General features: G+C 45.0%; 1 protein-coding gene and 1 pseudogene across 2 annotated transcripts in view; both read left to right on the top strand.

Moving 5' to 3' along the window:
- LOC117516268 (dickkopf-related protein 3-like) overlaps positions 1 to 6,456 on the top strand; it is a 38,297-nt gene extending 31,841 nt beyond the window's left edge. Inside the window, exons 6-7 of one of the 2 annotated variants that reach the window (XM_034177201.1) lie at positions 5,677 to 5,827; positions 6,254 to 6,456. In XM_034177201.1, the coding sequence (XP_034033092.1) occupies positions 5,677 to 5,827; positions 6,254 to 6,278 (176 nt within the window). In that variant the 3' untranslated portion in view covers positions 6,279 to 6,456. Of the gene's footprint in view, positions 1 to 5,676; positions 5,828 to 6,250 lie in introns of both variants that reach the window. The other variant, XM_034177200.1, reaches the window with a different exon arrangement.
- A 9,198-nt stretch (positions 6,457 to 15,654) lies between these two features.
- Positions 15,655 to 20,102, top strand: part of LOC117514980 — a 28,153-nt pseudogene continuing 23,705 nt past the window's right edge.

Here is a 20,102-nt window from a genome sequence, read left to right as displayed (position 1 = left end):
TAGTCCCCGAGACGCAGTGGTGTTGGTGCTTATAGTCAGACGCGGATGGGCCACTAGTCCAACTCAGGTTACTTCCCCGGCAACAGCTGGTAGCCATTTACAGCTAGGTAACATGTGTTGGAATAGACTCCACATCTACTTACTGGCAGTCCAGCTTCTTATTTGCTGACCTACTTGCAAGCGGGACCATGTCAAAATAGTGCCACCTACAGGCAGCTCAAGTAAGAGTTGCGCTATGAAGTCTTGTCTCCACAGACTGAATCAAAGTGAAAAAAAAAAAAAAATGTCTAAAATTGTATTTAACCATTCTATCTGGGCGTGGCACAAACCGGGTGGACACAAATGCAAACGCTCACAGCAGAAGCAGTTAGAATAAGGTTTAATCGTTGTAACAGGCAGGGATTAGGTACACAGATGGTTCAGCAGCGAAGCAAAGGTACAGACAGGTGTCAGGCTGAGGCTTGGGCCAACAAATAGGCAGAGCTTAAAAAACACAGCGTGGTGGCAATCAGAGGCAGAGACAAAAACGTGGCAGAGGACAAAACAAGGTCAAATACCGGCAGGCTGAATACAAGGCAAGATGTGAGGGCTGGAAAGTGAATAACATTCAACAATCTGGCAGGGGACTGTAAGACTGTGAGGGTTTAGTGGCTGACTAATTAGGGCATGGAATGAGGAACAGGTGTGCAGAATGCTCTGGAAGGGGGCATGACCCGGGAAGACAAAGATTAAGCACAGTGCAAGATAGTAAGGAAGGGAGTGCACACAGTGGAGTGATGTAATATACAAAGATGCATGAACAGGTGCCAAGAGTTTGAGTAAATGAAAACACAAAGCGGACAGAATAAAAGTGTGAGACAGAGACGCGAGGCAGGTGCAGTGGAGTGAGAACATAATCAGATGGCCCTGAGAGCAAACTGAGAATAGAGCTAACACAGAAATTAAATACAGAATATAACTATCAAAACAATTTTATTTATATAGCGCCAAATCACAACAAACAGTTGCCCCAAGGCGCTTTATATTGTAAGGCAAAGCCATACAATAATTACAGAAAAACCCCAACGGTCAAAACGACCCCCTGTGAGCAAGCACTTGGCAACAGTGGGAAGGAAAAACTCCCTTTTAACAGGAAGAAACCTCCAGCAGAACCAGGCTCAGGGAGGGGCAGTCTTCTGCTGGGACTGGTTGGGGCTGAGGGAGAGAACCGGGAAAAGGACATGCTGTGGAGGGGAGCAGAGATCAGTCACTAATGATTAAATGCAGAGTGGTGCATATAGAGCAAAAAGAGAAAGAAACACTCAATGCATTATGGGAACCCCCCAGCAGTCTAAGTCTATAGCAGCATAACTAAGGGATGGTTCAGGGTCACCCGATCCAGCCCTAACTATAAGCTTTAGCAAAAAGGAAAGTTTTAAGCCTAATCTTAAAAGTAGAGAGGGTGTCTGTCTCCCTGATCCGAATTGGGAGCTGGTTCCACAGGAGAGGAGCCTGAAAGCTGAAGGCTCTGCCTCCCATTCTACTCTTACAAACCCTAGGAACTACAAGTAAACCTGCAGTCTGAGAGCGAAGCGCTCTATTGGGGTGATATGGTACTATGAGGTCCCTAAGATAAGAAGGGACCTGAGTATTCAAAACCTTATAAGTAAGAAGAAGAATTTTAAATTCTATTCTAGAATTAACAGGAAGCCAATGAAGAGAGGCCAATATGGGTGAGATATGCTCTCTCCTTCTAGTCCCCATCAGTACTCTAGCTGCAGCATTTTGAATTAACTGAAGGCTTTTCAGGGAACTTTTAGGACAACCTGATAATAATGAATTACAATAGTCCAGCCTAGAGGAAATAAATGCATGAATTAGTTTTTCAGCATCACTCTGAGACAAGACCTTTCTAATTTTAGAGATATTGCGTAAATGCAAAAAAGCAGTCTTACATATTTGTTTAATATGCGCTTTGAATGACATATCCTGATCAAAAATGACTCCAAGATTTCTCACAGTATTACTAGAGGTCAGGGTAATGCCATCCAGAGTAAGGATCTGGTTAGACACCATGTTTCTAAGATTTGTGGGGCCAAGTACAATAACTTCAGTTTTATCTGAGTTTAAAAGCAGGAAATTAGAAGTCATCCATGTCCTTATGTCTGTAAGACAATCCTGCAGTTTAGCTAATTGGTGTGTGTCCTCTGGCTTCATGGATAGATAAAGCTGGGTATCATCTGTGTAACAATGAAAATTTAAGCAATGCCGTCTAATAATACTGCCTAAGGGAAGCATGTATAAAGTGAATAAAATTGGTCCTAGCACAGAACCTTGTGGAACTCCATAATTAACCTTAGTCTGTGAAGAAGATTCCCCATTTACATTAACAAATTGTAATCTATTAGATAAATATGATTCAAACCACCGCAGCGCAGTGCCTTTAATACCTATGGCATGCTCTAATCTCTGTAATAAAATTTTATGGTCAACAGTATCAAAAGCAGCACTGAGGTCTAACAGAACAAGCACAGAGATGAGTCCACTGTCTGAGGCCATAAGAAGATCATTTGTAACCTTCACTAATGCTGTTTCTGTACTATGATGAATTCTAAAACCTGACTGAAACTCTTCAAATAGACCATTCCTCTGCAGATGATCAGTTAGCTGTTTAACAACTACCCTTTCAAGAATTTTTGAGAGAAAAGGAAGGTTGGAGATTGGCCTATAATTAGCTAAGATAGCTTGGTCAAGTGATGGCTTTTTAAGTAATGGTTTAATTACTGCCACCTTAAAAGCCTGTGGTACATAGCCAACTAATAAAGATAGATTGATCATATTTAAGATCGAAGCATTAAATAATGGTAGGGCTTCCTTGAGCAGCCTGGTAGGAATGGGGTCTAATAGACATGTTGATGGTTTGGAGGAAGTAACTAATCTGAGAGAAAGAGTCTAACCAAATACCGGCATCATTGAAAGCAGCCAAAGATAACGATACGTCTTTGGGATGGTTATGAGTAATTTTTTCTCTAATAGTTAAAATTTTATTAGCAAAGAAAGTCATGAAGTCATTACTAGTTAAAGTTAAAGGAATACTCGGCTCAATAGAGCTCTGACTCTTTGTCAGCCTGGCTACAGTGCTGAAAAGAAACCTGGGGTTGTTCTTATTTTCTTCAATTAGTGATGAGTAGTAAGATGTCCTAGCTTTACGGAGGGCTTTTTTATAGAGCAACAGACTCTTTTTCCAGGCTAAGTGAAGCTCTTCTAAATTAGTGAGACGCCATTTCCTCTCCAACGTACGGGTTATCTGCTTTAAGCTGCGAGTTTGTGAGTTATACCACGGAGTCAGGCACTTCTGATTTAAAGCTCTCTTTTTCAGAGGAGCTACAGCATCCAAAGTTGTCTTCAATGAGGATGTAAAACTATTGACGAGATACTCTATCTCACTTACAGAGTTTAGGTAGCTACTCTGCACTGTGTTGGTATATGGCATTAGAGAACATAAAGAAGGAATCATATCCTTAAACCTAGTTACAGCGCTTTCTGAAAGACTTCTAGTGTAATGAAACTTATTCCCCACTGCTGGGTAGTCCATCAGAGTAAATGTAAATGTTATTAAGAAATGATCAGACAGAAGGGAGTTTTCAGGGAATACTGTTAAGTCTTCAATTTCCATACCATAAGTCAGAACAAGATCTAAGATATGATTAAAGTGGTGGGTGGACTCATTTACATTTTGAGCAAAGCCAATTGAGTCTAATAATAGATTAAATGCAGTGTTGAGGCTGTCATTCTCAGCATCTGTGTGGATGTTAAAATCGCCCACTATAATTATCTTATCTGAGCTAAGCACTAAGTCAGACAAAAGTTCTGAAAACTCACAGAGAAACTCATAGTAACGACCAGGTGGACGATAGATAATAACAAATAAAACTGTTTTTTGGGACTTCCAATTTGGATGGACAAGACTAAGAGTCAAGCTTTCAAATGAATTAAAGCTCTGTCTGGGTTTTTGATTAATTAATAAGCTGGAATGGAAGATTGCTGCTAATTCTCCGCCTCGGCCCGTGCTACGAGCGTTCTGGCAGTTAGTGTGACTCGGGGGTGTTGACTCATTTAAACTAACATAATCATCCTGCTGTAACCAGGTTTCTGTAAGGCAGAATAAATCAATATGTTGATCAATTATTATATCATTTACTAACAGGGACTTAGAAGAGAGAGACCTAATGTTTAATAGACCACATTTAACTGTTTTAGTCTGTGGTGCAGTTGAAGGTGCTATATTATTTTTTCTTTTTGAATTTTTATGCTTAAATAGATTTTTGCTGGTTATTGGTGGTCTGGGAGCAGGCACCGTCTCTACGGGGATGGGGCAACGAGGGGATGGCAGGGAGAGAGAAGCTGCAGAGAGGTGTGTAAGACTACAACTCTGCTTCCTGGTCCCAACCCTGGATAGTCACGGTTTGGAGGATTTAAGAAAATTGGCCAGATTTCTAGAAATGAGAGCTGCTCCATCCAAAGTGGGATGGATGCCGTCTCTCCTAACAAGACCAGGTTTTCCCCAGAAGCTTTGCCAATTATCTATGAAGCCCACCTCATTTTTTGGACACCACTCAGACAGCCAGCAATTCAAGGAGAACATGCGGCTAAACATGTCACTCCCGGTCCAATTGGGGAGGGGCCCAGAGAAAACTACAGAGTCCGACATTGTTTTTGCAAAGTTACACACCGATTCAATGTTAATTTTAGTGAATTTTACGAATAAGCTACACTTATTACAAGTACCATTACTGCTAAAGGAGGCCGAGGAATAACTAAACATTTCACACCCAGAGCAGAAAAGTGCAGGAGAGACAGGAGAAGCCGCCATGCTAAACCGGCTAAGAGCTAGTAGCTGCGCTAAGCTAGCGGATTCCTAAAAACACGCAAAGTGAATAACGTGTAAATAATTTAGAGGTGATTCAGCAGAGGGAGTGCTTTAGTTAAGGCACGTGAAGATTACACTGTGAAACAAATCGTTGTCTAGTTATCTAGATCAATCTAACTGCGCAGATTAAACAGCTAACAGATACAGCAAAACACCGCTGTGCTCCGGAACAGGAAGTGATACAATACCGCAGTGAGAGCCAACCACCAGTAGAGGCAAGCAAAGCAAGTCCACACAGACGCCTGCGTCCACAGACCTAGAACTAGAATCAGGCATGAACATGTGAATTAATCAGGGAACAAATAAATACCAAAGTAAAACTAAACTGGAACTGACTAAGAAAAATAAGTGGTTGAATGTTCTAAAGGAAAAACAGAGACTACATGATAACAGAAAACAAAACCCGACATTACAGCATAACTGATAACTAAATGATAAACAATGAAAACATAAACCTGCAAAATAAGCTAGAATAGAACTGAGCCATGGCTGAAGTACGAAAAGTGACATAGAAACAAAGTGGCAAAGTAAAATAGAATAGAGAATAAACACATGATGAAAATAACTAAGAAATCAAAGATGGGGAAGAAGGTGAGAAAAAGAAAGAGGCAAAAATAGAATCAAAGCCCAGATCAGGACCAAAACGTGACACATTCCAATCGTACAGTTCTTTTTCCCACCATCTTCTCACATATTTCCATTCCCTTCTTGCCACTCCATCAATCTCCAGCTCTTCCTAATTTGTTTTTTTGTTTTCTGGGCTCCAGAGCTCTTATTCCCAGTGTGTCAACTCAAACCAAAGAAAGGGGAGTCGTGCCTGAGCCACCCCAATCTGCTGATGGACATGCTGGCCTGGGACCAGGAGGGTCCTCGTGACCACTGCCCCTGTGTTAGTGACCTACAGTGCCAGCCTCACGGGTGAGATGGTGCACATGTTCACCAACAATCCCATCACATGTCTATTCCTGGTGCAGGTACCACATGAAAGAACAGGTTTGAGGTTAACATGTTAATGACGTACTGCTACTGCACAAGCGATCAGAAATTAAAATATAACGCAGTGCGAAAATACCCTCGGCCGTATGAGCATGTAATCAATGAAAGTGTGTAGAAAGAATGTGACCCTTTGACCCCTTAGAATAGGTCAAGGTTAGCCATCTTTGAACTTATCCAAGGTCTGTGTCCCAAGAATGCTCCATGTGAATTTGAAGGCCCTGGTGGTAATAGGACTGGAGTTATGGTGAGCACAGACAGACGGAGGGACGGATGGACAGGCCGACGCAAAGTCTTCACAACATCTGATAAAAATAAAATGCTATTAATTTCTCTCTCTCTCTCTAGCAGGCGTGGATCTGTTTGTGGAGAGTAGAAGAAATACAGCGAAAACATCTCATGATGTCCAGCTTCTTACTGGAAACCCACCAAAGACAACTCAACAAACCGACGTATTACAGAATGGGAACTTGCTTCAGGACACAATTTGGGCTGTGTGTTATTTATGCATCACTAACAATATGTATTATGCTTTATTAAAGAAATTAAATCACTTTGTTTTTAGTTTTGACGAGAAACACATAAGAACTGCAGTACAGATCCATCCATTACTTTTTCAGACAAAACCAGGAGTGATCAACACTGCCCTCTATTGACAGTTGGTAAACACAACAGAAGAAGCTCCTGACAAATTCCAAAGCCTAATTATAGTGGAGCAGCAGATCATTGAAAACTGTGCATTTGGTGATACAAGAACCAAATTTGTCAGGGTGATTCTCATATTACTTAATATATCTGGTCCACAAGCGCTTGAAATTTCAAGTTGTTGGACATTTTCCAAGATGTGTGTACAGGATATGCATCAGCCCTCTGATGCTTTTCTATGCCCTAAATTTTGAACAAAGAAAAACAAGCATTTTCATGCCAAGGGCTGTGCATGCATTTTGTTGTTTATGGTCTTTGCATCCGCACTTGAAACTTATGTTAGTCACCACAGTAAAGTCCCTGACACTGACCATTACAAGAATCCCAGTGATAGCGGCTGTCTTTGTTTGTGACATTCTCTGACTCAAACAGACTTGCCTGTTGTGAAAGTGTAGTGACACGGACCCACAACAGGGGGCGCAAATGAACGGACAATAGAAGGAGTCAAATTTGAACACTTTACTGTTGTGAATGCCACAACCATACACAGCAGATTATAGAATGATACAAAGTCAATGGATAAAGGTGTCGTGCGGGCAGGCTTGACGATAGGAGACGTCCGTCTAAAGACGAACCGGAACCACACGATTTCCTCCGCCACCGAACCCGAAGGATACTGGAGCCGCCAGGTCCCGAATCCCCCAGGTGGCCACCGTCTCCGCGTGTCGGATCTGGTACTGCTGGCGAAGAGCAAAGACAGTCAAGTGTGGGTGTGTACACCCAGTAATAACAACAGTGGGAATTCCACCTCCACCTCAAATCACACACTCATGCAGCTCCTGTTTCAGCACTTATCTGGAAAGAGTGAGAGGCGAAGACGTCGGCACTCTCACAAACCACCAATCAGCAGACAAGGTTCCACAGGAAAGAGGCTGCAAAAAGAGTTCAGACTAAGATACAGTTTAGTTTATGGCTGAGAATATTACCTCCTTAGAAGAACGATATCTCAGCGACGTGGTGGAGGTGTCATCCTGCTTTTATCTGGGGTGAAGTGCAGATGATCGGTGCCAGCTGTCATAGTTGATGAGTGACAGCTGTCACCTCGGCTGTTCCTATGAGGCAGCAGCGCCCTCTCGTGCCTGAAGCCCGCACTTCAGGCAGGGCGCCTTCTGGTGGTGGGCCAGCAGTACCTCCTCTTCTGGCGGCCCACACAACAGGACCCCCCCCCTCAACGGGTGCCTCCTGGCGCCCGACCAGGCTTGTCCGGGTGGCGACTGTAAAAATCAGCCAGGAGGGCCGGGTCCAGGATGAAGCTCCTCTTCACCCAGGAGCGTTCTTCGGGTCCATACCCCTCCCAGTCCACCAAATATTGAAAACCCCGGCCCATTCGATGGACGTCCAGGAGCCGGCGCACTGTCCAAGCCGGCTCCCCGTCGATGATACGGGCAGGAGGCGGCGCCGGACCGGGTGCACAGAGGGGTGAGGTGAGACGTGGTTTCAACCTTGAAACGTGGAATACTGGATGAATCTGCAGTGAGGCCGGGAGTTGGAGCCTCACTGCAGAGGGACTGAGGACCTTGAGGATCTTGAAGGGCCCGATGTACCGGTCCTTCAGTTTGGGGGAATCCACCTGGAGGGGAATGTCCCTTGTGGATAGCCACACCTCCTGCCCGGGCCGATATGCGGGGGCCGGGGACCGTCGACGGTCTGCATGGGTCTTTGCCCTTATCCGGGCCCTCAACAAGGCCGAACGGGCGGTGCACCACACCCGACGGCATCTCCGCAGGTGGGCCTGGACCGAGGGTACACCGACCTCTCCGTCCACCACAGGAAACAAAGGGGGCTGGTACTTCAGACACACCTCGAACGGGGAGAGGCCGGTGGCAGAGGACACTTGGCTGTTATGCGCATACTCGATCCAGGCCAGGTGTTCACTCCAAGCCGTCGGGTGTGCGGATGTGGTACATCGCAGGGCCTGCTCCAGCTCTTGGTTAGCCCGTTCAGCCTGTCCGTTGGTCTGAGGGTGATACCCAGACGAGAGGCTCACGGTGGCCCCCAGCTCCCGGCAGAAACTTCTCCAAACCTGCGAGGAAATCTGGGGACCACGATCTGAGACGATGTCTGTTGGTATCCCATGCAGACGTACGACATGGTGGACCAGGAGAGCCGCTGTCTCCTGGGCCGACGGGAGCTTCGGGAGGGCCACGAAGTGGGCCGCCTTGGAGAACCGGTCCACTATCGTGAGGATGGTGGTGTGCCCCCGGGATGGCGGGAGGCCCGTGATGAAATCCAGACGAATGTGGGACCAGGGGCGATGAGGCACAGGAAGCGGCTGAAGGAGTCCCTGTGCCTTTTGGTGGTCCGCCTTGCCCCTGGCGCAGGTGGTGCAGGCCTGGATGTAAGCCCGGACGTCAGCCTCCAGGGACACCCACCAGAAGCGCTGCCGGACCACTGCCACGGTCCTACGCACCCCTGGGTGGCAGGAGAGCTTGGACCCATGACAGAAGTCCAGGACGGCAGCCCTGGCTTCTGGTGGGACATATAGTCTGTTCTTTGGCCCTGTTCCGGGATCCGGGCTCCGTGCCAGGGCCTCCCGGACGGTCTTCTTCACGTCCCAGGTAAGGGTGGCCACGATAGTGGACTCCGGTACGATGGGTTCCAGTGGATCCGACAGCTCGGTTTTGACTTCATGTTCATGCACCCGGGACAAGGCATCCGACCTCTGGTTCTTGGTCCCGGGGCGGTAGGTGATTCGGAAGTCAAAACGGCCGAAGAACAGTGACCAGCGGGCTTGCCTGGGGTTCAGCTGCCTGGCGGTCCTGATATACTCCAGGTTCCGGTGGTCAGTGAAAACCGTGAATGGCACGGAAGCACCCTCCAACAGGTGTCTCCACTCCTCAAGAGCCTCTTTCACCGCTAGGAGTTCTCGATTGCCCACGTCATAGTTCCGTTCTGCTGGGGTCAACCTGCGGGAGAAATAGGCACACGGGTGAAGAACCTTATCGGTCTCTCCGCTCTGGGATAGCACGGCTCCTATCCCTGAGTCAGAGGCGTCCACTTCAACCACAAACTGGCGACTGGGATCGGGCTGCACCAAGACGGGTGCAGTCGAGAAGCGCTGTTTCAACTCCCTGTACGTGGCTTCGCACCGATCCGACCAGGTGAAGGGGACTTTTGGAGAGGTCAGGGCTGTCAGGGGGCTAACTACCTGACTATACCCCTTAATGAACCTCCTGTAAAAATTGGCGAAGCCGAGGAACTGTTGCAGCTTCCTACGGCTCGTAGGTTGGGGCCAGTCTCTCACCGCCACGACCTTGGCCGGATCCGGGGCGACGGAGTTGGAGGAGATGATAAACCCTAGGAAGGACAAAGAGGTGCGATGAAAGTCACACTTCTCGCCTTTCACAAACAGCCGGTTCTCCAACAACCACTGCAGGACCTGACGTACATGCCGAACATGGGTCTCAGGATCTGGAGAAAAGATGAGTATATCGTCCAGATATACAAAGACGAATCGGTGCAGGAAGTCCCGCAAGACGTCGTTAACCAAGGCTTGGAACGTCGCGGGGGCGTTGGTGAGGCCAAACGGCATGACCAGGTACTCAAAGTGACCTAACGGGGTGTTAAATGCCGTCTTCCATTCGTCTCCCTTCCGGATCCGAACCATGTGATACGCATTCCTAAGATCCAGCTTAGTAAAGATTTTGGCTCCATGCAGGACCCCCCTGCATGGAGCCAAAAACTCGATCTCCTCCCGATGATTCCCAGACACCACCAGAGTTACAGGTTGTGTCTTGTGCATGATTAAAGGGAGAAGGGTGCCATCTAGTGCCCGCACCTGCAATGACGAAGGAAGCGCCACCAGAGGGAGCCCTACCTCCCTTGCCCATCTGCTGTCTAGCAGATTCCCTTCGGACCCCGTGTCCACCAGTGCTGGGGCTTGAAGGGTTAAATCCCCACTCAGGATTGTAACTGGGAGTCGTGTGGCAATATGTGTGTGTCCCACGTGAATGTTATGACCCCCCTTAGCCCAGTCTCTAAGGGCGGGTGTTGTCGTTTTGGCCGTTTGGGGCAGTTTTTCTGTATGTGCTCTTTTGAGCTGCAGAGAAAACACTCCCCGCGGACCAGCCTCCTCATTCTGTCAGCTGTTCTCATTTTGGCCCTGTGCGTTTCCCTAGCAACGTCAGCAGGGGGAGCTGTTGCCCCACGGAGCGCTGCGGCTGTGGAGCGTGGGGAGGGCTCTGGGGGCTTATGTATGCTTCAGGGGATGGTGGGAGGGGTTGTTGAACGACCACTGGAACATTCATATCTTGCACAGGGTCGGCAGGAGGAGGAGCCGCAGCAGCGCCCTGAGCGCTCGCTGCCACCTGTGCGGAGAGAGCCTCCACCCTGCGGTTCAGGAGGATGTTTTGCTCGGTCATCTGATCCAACCGAGCCGTAAAGGTGGTGAGGATGTGCTGCAACTCACCAATCACGTCTCCTGCAGACGCCTGTAAACCCTGCTCTCCCATTGGCCGTTCAATCGCTGGGTGACGCCCCTTGGAGTCCATGACGCTGGCCGAAATATCCTGTTGTGAAAGTGTAGTGACACGGACCCACAACAGGGGGCGCAAATGAACGGTCAATAGAAGGAGTCAAATTTGAACACTTTACTGTTGTGAATGCCACAACCATACACAGCAGATTATAGAATGATACAAACTCAATGGATAAAGGTGTCGTGCGGGCAGGCTTGACGATAGGAGACATCCGTCTAAAGAAGAACCGGAACCACACGATTTCCTCCGCCACCGAACCCGAAGGATACTGGAGCCGCCAGGTCCCGAATCCCCCAGGTGGCCACCGTCTCCGCGTGTCGGATCTGGTACTGCTGGCAAAGAGCAAAGACAGTCAAGTGTGGGTGTGTACACCCAGTAACAACAACGGTGGGAATTCCACCTCCACCTCAAATCACACACTCGTGCAGCTCCTGTTTCAGCACTTATCTGGAAAGAGTGAGAGGCGAAGACGTCGGCACTCTCACAAACCACCAATCAGCGGACAAGGCTCCACAGGAAAGAGGCTGCAAAAAGAGTTCAGACTAAGATACAGTTTAGTTTATGGCTGAGAATATTACCTCCTTAGAAGAACGATATCTCGGCGATGTGGTGGAGGTGTCATCCTGCTTTTATCTGGGGTGAAGTGCAGATGATCGGTGACAGCTGTCATAGTTGATGAGTGACAGCTGTCACCTCGGCTGTTCCTGTGAGGCGGCAGCGCCCTCTCGTGCCTGAAGCCCGCACTTCAGGCAGGGCGCCCTCTGGTGGTGGGCCAGCAGTACCTCCTCTTCTGGCGGCCCACACAACATTGTCAGCAATAACTTCACAATTTTCATAACAATAACACATTAGAAAAAAAAAATATTCACTTTCTGGAGATGTGATGCGCTTGCCTTGTGTACGGTGCATCCGGAAAGTATTCACAGTGCTTCACTTTTTCTACATTTTGTTATACACCTTACTTCAAAATGGATAAAATTTGTGTTTTCCACAAAATTCTACACACAACACCCCATAATGAGAATGTGAAAAAAGCTTTTTGAGGTTTTTGCAAATTTATATTAAAAAAAGAAATCACATGTACATAAGTATTCATAGTCTTTGCCATGAAGCTCATAATTGAGCTCAGGTGCATCCTGTTTCCACTGATCATCCTTGAGATATTTTTGCAACCTATTTGGAGTCTACCTGGGGTAAATTCAGTTGATTGGACATGATTTGGAAAGACACACACCTGTCTACATATAAGGTGCCACATTTCTGCTGCTTTGAAGGTCCCAATGAGCACAGTGGCCTCCATCATCTGTAAATGGAAGAAGTTCAGATCCACCAGGACTCTTCCTAGAGCTGATCGCCCATCTAATCTGGGATCGTGAGAGGAGGACCTTAGTCAGGGAGGTGACCAAGAACCCAATGGTCACTCTGTCAGAGCTTCAGAATTCCTCTGTGGAGAGAGGAGAACCTTCCAGAAGGACAACCATCTCTGCAGCAATCCACCAATCAGGCCTGTATGGTAGAGTGGCCAGACAGAAGCCACTCCTTAGTAAAAGGCACATGGCAGCACACCTAGAGTTTGACAAAAGGCACCTAAAGGACTCTCAGACCAGGAGAAACAAAATTCTCTGGTCTGATGAGACAAAAATTGAACTCTTTGGTGTGAATGCCAGGCGTCATGTTTGGAGGAAACCAGGCACCATCCCTACGGTGAAGCATGGTGGTGGCAGCATCATGCTGTGGGAATGTTTTTCAGCAGCAGGAACTGGAGACTAGTCAGGATTGAGGGAAAGATGAATGCAGCAATGTACAGAGACATCCTGGATGAAAACCTGCTCCAGAGCGCTCTTGACCTCAGACTGGGGCGACGGTTCTTCTTTCAGCAGGACAATGACCTTAAGTACTAGGGTGCCACTCAAAAATGAAGTCTCAAATTTATATTCCCCCCCTCCCCCCACAGATTTCTTCATTATGTGAAAAGAAAAAAGCTGACAAAATTTAGATGAATTATAATAATATTTACTGGTAGCTCAACAGCATCAAAGGAAAAAATTGAATATATGATAAATAATAGTTGTTTGACCATAAACATAAGAATATTGTAGAAATACTTAAAATGAAGACTAGCAGCTGCTAGCAGTTACTTCAGAACTTAATTAGAGTTTTTTTGAACGAAAACAGATTTACACAAAAAAAATGACAATGCACTGTCCAGAGAATAACTTTACTGTAGCTTTAGCAGTAGCTTCATTTGTCCTCTTGTAGCTGTGCAGCTCACACAGTAGCTGCAGATCATTTTGTGGAGCATATGACACACACATGTGAAATGAGCTTTTAGGTAAACCTTTATCACAAATGTGTTGAAATGGCCAAGAGACGAGAGTTCACGTGCAGTCAGACGGAAATGGGAACAAAGATGTGTATCTTCAGACTGCATATGAGCTTTGCCATCATCTAGCTGGATGGAATGCCCCAGGAGCCTGAATGTGTAGATCATTACAGACAGATACCAGAAACACCAGTGACAAGTGCAGGAGGTCACGGTAAACATTTCTGGAATGAAACTCTGTTAGTTGTTGCCAAATGAAGCAAGTGTTATCACCCTTAACTGGATTGACAGCTGACGCTATGAACTCTACATCTAGTCCACTTTCATTGCCAGACTGGTTAGTTGAGCCCCAATTATATGACACGATATAGGAAACACTTCAATTCATTGAGCTGCCAGTTAATATCCATATACAGTGAGGAAAATAAGTATTTGAAGACCCTGTGGTTTTGCAAGTTCTCTCACTTAGATATCATTGAGGGGTCTGAAATTTTCATCTTAGGTGCATGTCCACTGTGAGAGACATAATCTAAAAAAAGAATCCGGAATTCACAATGTATGATTTAATAATTTATTTGTATGTTACTGCTGCAAATAAGTTAGTAAGTGTTAGCCTACACAGCTAACCAGAGCAGCTACGTTGTCTCACCTGCAAAACCGCCTCGACATGTTTGAGCTCCGGGTCATAAACAAACCGCAACACATGTCCACTTTACCACTGCATCATCACTTTTTATTTACATTTTCACTTTGTTTGCTTGTAATTTGCCCCAAAACTCAGAGAAAATGCATTTTTGTCCCTTGGAAATAGAGAGATTACGCCATATGCATCATATTTTTAGGGCCTGCCCTCAAACCAGACTGTGCTGCCCAATTCTCAAGGTCGGTCATGTTGGCTTTTAACCTCGAGAGGCAGGTTTTTTTGGTCACTTTTCAAAGGGGTCAGACTCATCAATCAAGTTAATTTAATGTACAATGGTTCATTTAAGGGGTGGCACGGTGGCTTAGTGGTTAGCACTGTTGCCTCACAGTGAGTAGGTCGTGGGTTCAATTCCCGGGGCCTTACTGTGTGGAGTTTGCATGTTCTCCCCGTGTTTGCGTGGGTTTCCTCCGGGTGCTCCAGTTTCCTCCCACATCCATAGACATGTGGGTTAGGTGGATTGGAATCTTTAACAATATTGTCCTTAGGTGTGCGTGTGGGTGTGTCTGTGTTTGTTTGTCTGTTTGTGGCCCTGCGACAGACTGGTGTCCTGTCCTGGGTGTACCCCGCCTCACGCCCTATGACTGCTGGGATAGGCTCCAGCCCCCCGCGACCCTTGATTGGACTAAGCGGTAGAAGATGGATGGATGGGTGGTTCATTTAAGGTCAGTTGGTGTATAAATGCTTGGTGTATAAATCTCATCAATCCAGGCAATGAAATCTGTCAGATGGCCGTTAGAAGCAAGTTAGAGACAATAAAAAACGGCTGATTTCGATGGGTTGCCGCGGACTTTACCCGAGCGCCCTCTGGTGGCTGTTTTTGGCCGATGGAAACATTGCTGAACCCAATACAAATACATGTAATTTGGTCACTTGTCAAAGGGGTCAGATTCAACAATAAAGTCAATTTAATGTACAATGGTTCATTTCAGCTCAGTTGGTGTATGAATCTCATCGTCCAGGCAGTGAGAGCTATTAGCTGGTTGTTAGAAGCAAGTTAGAGACCAAACAAAACCAGCTGATTTCAACAGGCAATCAATGCATTTTGAGCTTGTTTTCATCGGGCGGCCATTCGTGGAAGTACGAATTCTTGCCTTCAGATTCACCACTTTGCTAAAGTGAGGTAGCACCAACCTCGAGAATAATACAACAGTCCTAAGGGAGTGATTAAACTACAGAAATGCTGTAAATCAGTTTATGGAGGTGTACTGAATGTTTTGTGCTTGTTGCTAAGGAGGCGTAGTGCGTTGTGGGAATGTTTACCAAAATTGTGTTGCTAGCAGTTAGACACCAAAACATATTTTGTTGAAGCTTAGGAAATAAGAAGACGTGTGGGTTTATAATTAAGATTGTCTTCTCCAAAAAAAAAAAAAAAAATAAATGAAAAGGCATAAACTTATTTTTGCAGCGTTTATAGATGGCGCGACTTCTCTTCTCTGTATCTTTGTAACGTTATTATTTTGCATTGAAGTGAGCGCTCTTGTGCCGTGTCTTCTTTGGCTGCTGACGTCACCACCGGTTTATCCCCGCCCAGGCTTCCTGATCGTCTCTGTGTGTGCACGCGCTGCTCCGCGACACGGCAGTTCTTGAAGTGGACGATCTCCGATTTTTTTGTTTGTTTTAAATATTTAGGTAGGTACAGTTCAAATTATTTGCAGCAGCTGCATAGAGTTGGTTGTGAGTGGAGTGTAGCCGCGGAATGAGCTGGTTTAAAGCGGCTGATGGGTGACAGTCTGCGCGGCGCGTGACAAGAGGAAGGCGCAGCGGTAATATCCTGAAGCTTGATTCCTCATCAGTGCAGAGTTACAACCAGCGTTTGTAGACACAGAGGGAAAATTTTTAAGTTCCACAGGCTCATAAAGTGGCTTTCCGCATGTCGCCGTAAATTACTAATGCAAAATTCTACACCCCGACCAATACGGATTTTTTGAGGGGGCCGATACCCTTAACGATATTAGGGAGTAAACAAATTATGATATTGATATATCTGCGAGGAGATGTGTGTGTGTGTGTGTGTGTGTGTGTGTGTGTGTGTGTGTGTGTGTGTGTGTGTGTGTGTACACACACACATAGTGTCGATGATTGAGGCTGTGTTTTTCAGTTTAAACATGAACTTTATGTAAATAATGATAATTATAACCAAGTACCAACCAACATATGTCACGCTGCATTCACGGTGCCTTCAGTCGGATTACAGTTGGCTTAAAATATAGGAACTGATTCCGTAGTTGTGAAACCATCATATATATATATATATATATATATATACACACACACACAATGTAATATACATCTCGCAGTGAAAGGAGAGATTTTGCAGTATTTGTAACCTCAACAGGGTGACTTGATTGCTGGCTACGGAGAGTGTCTTGGCCTCAGTTGCAATTTATTTTAATTTATATAACCCCAAATCACAAACAAAGTTGTCTCAAGGCGCTTCACACAAGTAAGGTCTAACCTTACCAACCCCTAAAGTATATTGACCTACAATATACTTATATTTTGGCTCCACTTAGCTGGCAGGACAGCTTCCACTTGTTGCTTATTGCTGTAAAACGCTCACTTCAATTGAAAATTAATGACAGCTGATCGCTTTACCTCTGTCTCTTGAAGCTAATGTGACCAAGGTGTGATGGGGTCCCTGCCACGCTTAACAGCAGTGTCAACAATGCCATCAGAGTTCTCTCTTCTGGATAAACTACACAAGGATGCGTTTACCAACAGCCACAGTGATTTTCTATTTGCATTGTTTATTCATGGAAATAAAAGTTTTTATCTTAGCAAAAATAACGCTGATACAGATATGTTTACGAAAGGCTCATATGTATACCTTATCACATGTCTGTTTATGTATCATGCCCCTCGTATCTGTATCAGGGCTGATACAGATACATCGGGCATAACAGGGCGTGATACATAAACATACATGTAATAAGATATTTATCACATATTACAACAAAAAAAATAAAGAACAAGAACCATATAATTGTCATCCACTCCATTTGTCAAGTTTCACCAGAGAAATAATTGTCCATTTTCCTGGTGGTGTTCTTATTCTTATGTCTCTCTGTAAAGTCATGAGTGTCCTCTTCAATAACTTCTTGGTGTCTTACAACTTCAGTGTGAGACTCAAGTTGTAGAATTCTCCCTGCTAGGGAGACTAAAACTCTCTCACCTTGGTCAGGCATCTTGGTTGAATGAAATGATCTAGATCCTGTATCAGGATCCTGCAGTTGTCACCAGGGTAACACAAAACGGGGGTGTGTCATTGGTGGGGCCGAGAAATGGGGGCTCCTGATTGGAAGAAAAGCGGGGCAATACAAAGCCTGGTATTTTCAATGTCTCTTTTTTGTATCACCCTGTTTTAAGATTTGTATTGCCCTGATTTTATTGCCACAGTTTCCTTGGCAGTAAAATTGATAGGAAAAGTGTCTGATTTATCAATCCTATTTTTCTTGTATCTCATGAGGGCTGGTTTATGAGTATAGGTCAGATTTTTGTTGTAATATGCGATAATTACTGATATTAGATGTTGATAGATATATCTATTTGTTCCTAGTGTATCTATGGTAGAGTTTATGGTTATGTTTTAGGTTAAGTTTAGGGTTTTTCTTCTGGCATGTATATTGACTTTACACTATGATCTATTTCACACCTGTTACATAAGGGTTAGCATGTATGACCGCTAAGCCAGTGGTCATGGGTTTGATTCCCAACAAAGCAAAAGAGTTTCTTTATTTTTTTATGTCAATAATAAATTGCATATATGACAGTCATCTTAACCATAGATAATTACCAGTATTTTGGAATCAGAGAAAGTGTTTAAGATCGTTACTTCAAAAAGTAATTTCAGATCTGCAAATGTCTTAGGGTTATAATTATGTAACCTAGATGGACCAATCACAAGCGCTATGTACGAACAGAATTTTGTAATATTAATACGACTATGTATGGACAGCTACTGCCTTGGGGTCAACAAATCAGATGGCACGGGTTGTCACATGACGACTGTCAGCCAATCAGAATTCAAGTTTTGGGATGCGTCTCCCTGGCCTGTAGTCAGCCTCTTGTTATAAATACGCCGTTGCTATGGATACGGCACTGTACGAAAACCAGGAATTACTATTAATACAGCAGTCGTCGTTATTTATGCCTTGTCCATACGGAAACAAAACTTCAGTCATTTTCAAAAAGTGTTCTGTAAAACATGCTGCTGCTCCTGCAAACAACGGAGAAGAAGACACCTTTTATAGAAGAAGAAGAAGAATATGATACCATTGTTTCACAAAAGTTGTACACACGATTAAAAATGCAAAGGCAGCATTTTGAGATTTATCCACTCTGGGACGCGTTTTCAAAAAGCAGTGTTTTCGGGTTCCAAAAACACCGGTTCCATGTGGACAAAACGACGATGCGATACAAAATGTTTGCGGATATGCCTAAACCCGTCTCCATGTGGACGGGGCCTTAGACTACCCAACATCGTGGCTCATGCAAAACCTGAACCCTAATCTTAGCCGTAAGTTTGGAGCTTGAAATTCAGTTGCCTCCTGTACAGCTTCAACGCCATGATCACCCTCTGTATCTGGCGATAATCGCGGCGGATGTTGTGTGATTCCGGCAGTTTGTTATTGGATGCCACACCATCCGGCGGTCCCGTATCAACAGCCAATTTGTTTTAAATATAGTCTGCTTAGCTTTAACTGTTTGTTAGACTCGCTGCAGCAAAAGAGCCAATTTTAATGTCCTCATAATAAACCCTGTCATAGCAGAGAGTGAGTGAGTGGTGGCTGTGTTAGTGAGGAACGATTGCTGTGTCTCATGGCAGTCAGGAGTTGTTTTTTTTTCTGTTCATCTGGGTTAAGTGTCAGACAAACATCTGATTTCGTTATTACAAATTCTTGAGAAATGTTGTATTAAATATGTTGGCTGTTGTTATTCACGTTTTCTCTTTGGTGCGTTTATTTACCCTTCAGGTGGAATTGAAGTTATTTGTGCTGTGATTGGTCAATGGGAGCCCCACCTACCCTGGGGACACACCCACTGTTCCATGGAACGATGCTTCAGGCTGATACTGCGATGCTTCTGTTACATTTTAGAGCGCGAGTCGGTCTTGTTTGAATAAATCGATGATCGGTGTTTACTTGTAGATGTGACCTCATGTTGGAAATCAAATCCTGCGCGTGTCATACAGCTGCTTCTATGAGTACAGCCAGGCCCATAAGTATGTGGACAGTGACACATGGTTTTTGCCTGTGTACACGCCACAGTGGAATGGAAATGAAACAATTTAATTAACTTTGAATTTAATTCTAAGTTAAATTTAGATGTAATATAAGTGAACTTAATCCTCATGTCCTCCCACTGTATTGGTTTCTACTATCTTCTATTCAAGGCCAGACTGATTTTGAGTTGATTTTGCCATTTGATTCTACTAGCATGCATGTTTTTGTAAATTATAAAAAGGCAAATATTTATATCTCCAACTCTAATTTAATGGTTCCATCTCAAAATGAGGTACATGTCTTTAATCAGGTTAATTAAATTATATATGTAAGTATTCTCACTTTCTTCAGTCACAGCCACAGAAACCTATGCAAAAGTTTCAGCACTCCTGATAATTTTCAGGATTTTCCTTTATAAATCATTGGTTGTCTGGATCAGAAATTTCAGTTAAATATATCATATACGAGGTCTGTTAGAAAAGTATCGGACCTTTTTATTTTTTGCACAAACCTGATGGATTTAAATCACGTGTGCTTGCATGAGCCAACCTTGAACCTTCGTGCGCATGCGTGAACTTTTTCACGCCTGTTGATTGCGTCATTTCCTGGTAAGCAGCCTTTGTGTGGGACGTGTGCTGTGCGCTCAGTGGATTTTCATTTCAAGGAAAAAGACGGAATGACTGGAGCAGCGCTGCATCAAATTTTGCCAGAAACTGGGCGACAGCCAGGTGGAAACCATTCGGATGATTCAGACAGCTTTCGGTGACTT

This window comes from Thalassophryne amazonica, chromosome 8 (genome assembly GCF_902500255.1).
Source record: "Thalassophryne amazonica chromosome 8, fThaAma1.1, whole genome shotgun sequence".
Classification (NCBI taxonomy): domain Eukaryota; kingdom Metazoa; phylum Chordata; class Actinopteri; order Batrachoidiformes; family Batrachoididae; genus Thalassophryne; species Thalassophryne amazonica.
The sequence above is the reverse complement of the archived record's forward strand: the minus strand, read 5'-3'. Positions and strand labels throughout refer to the sequence as shown.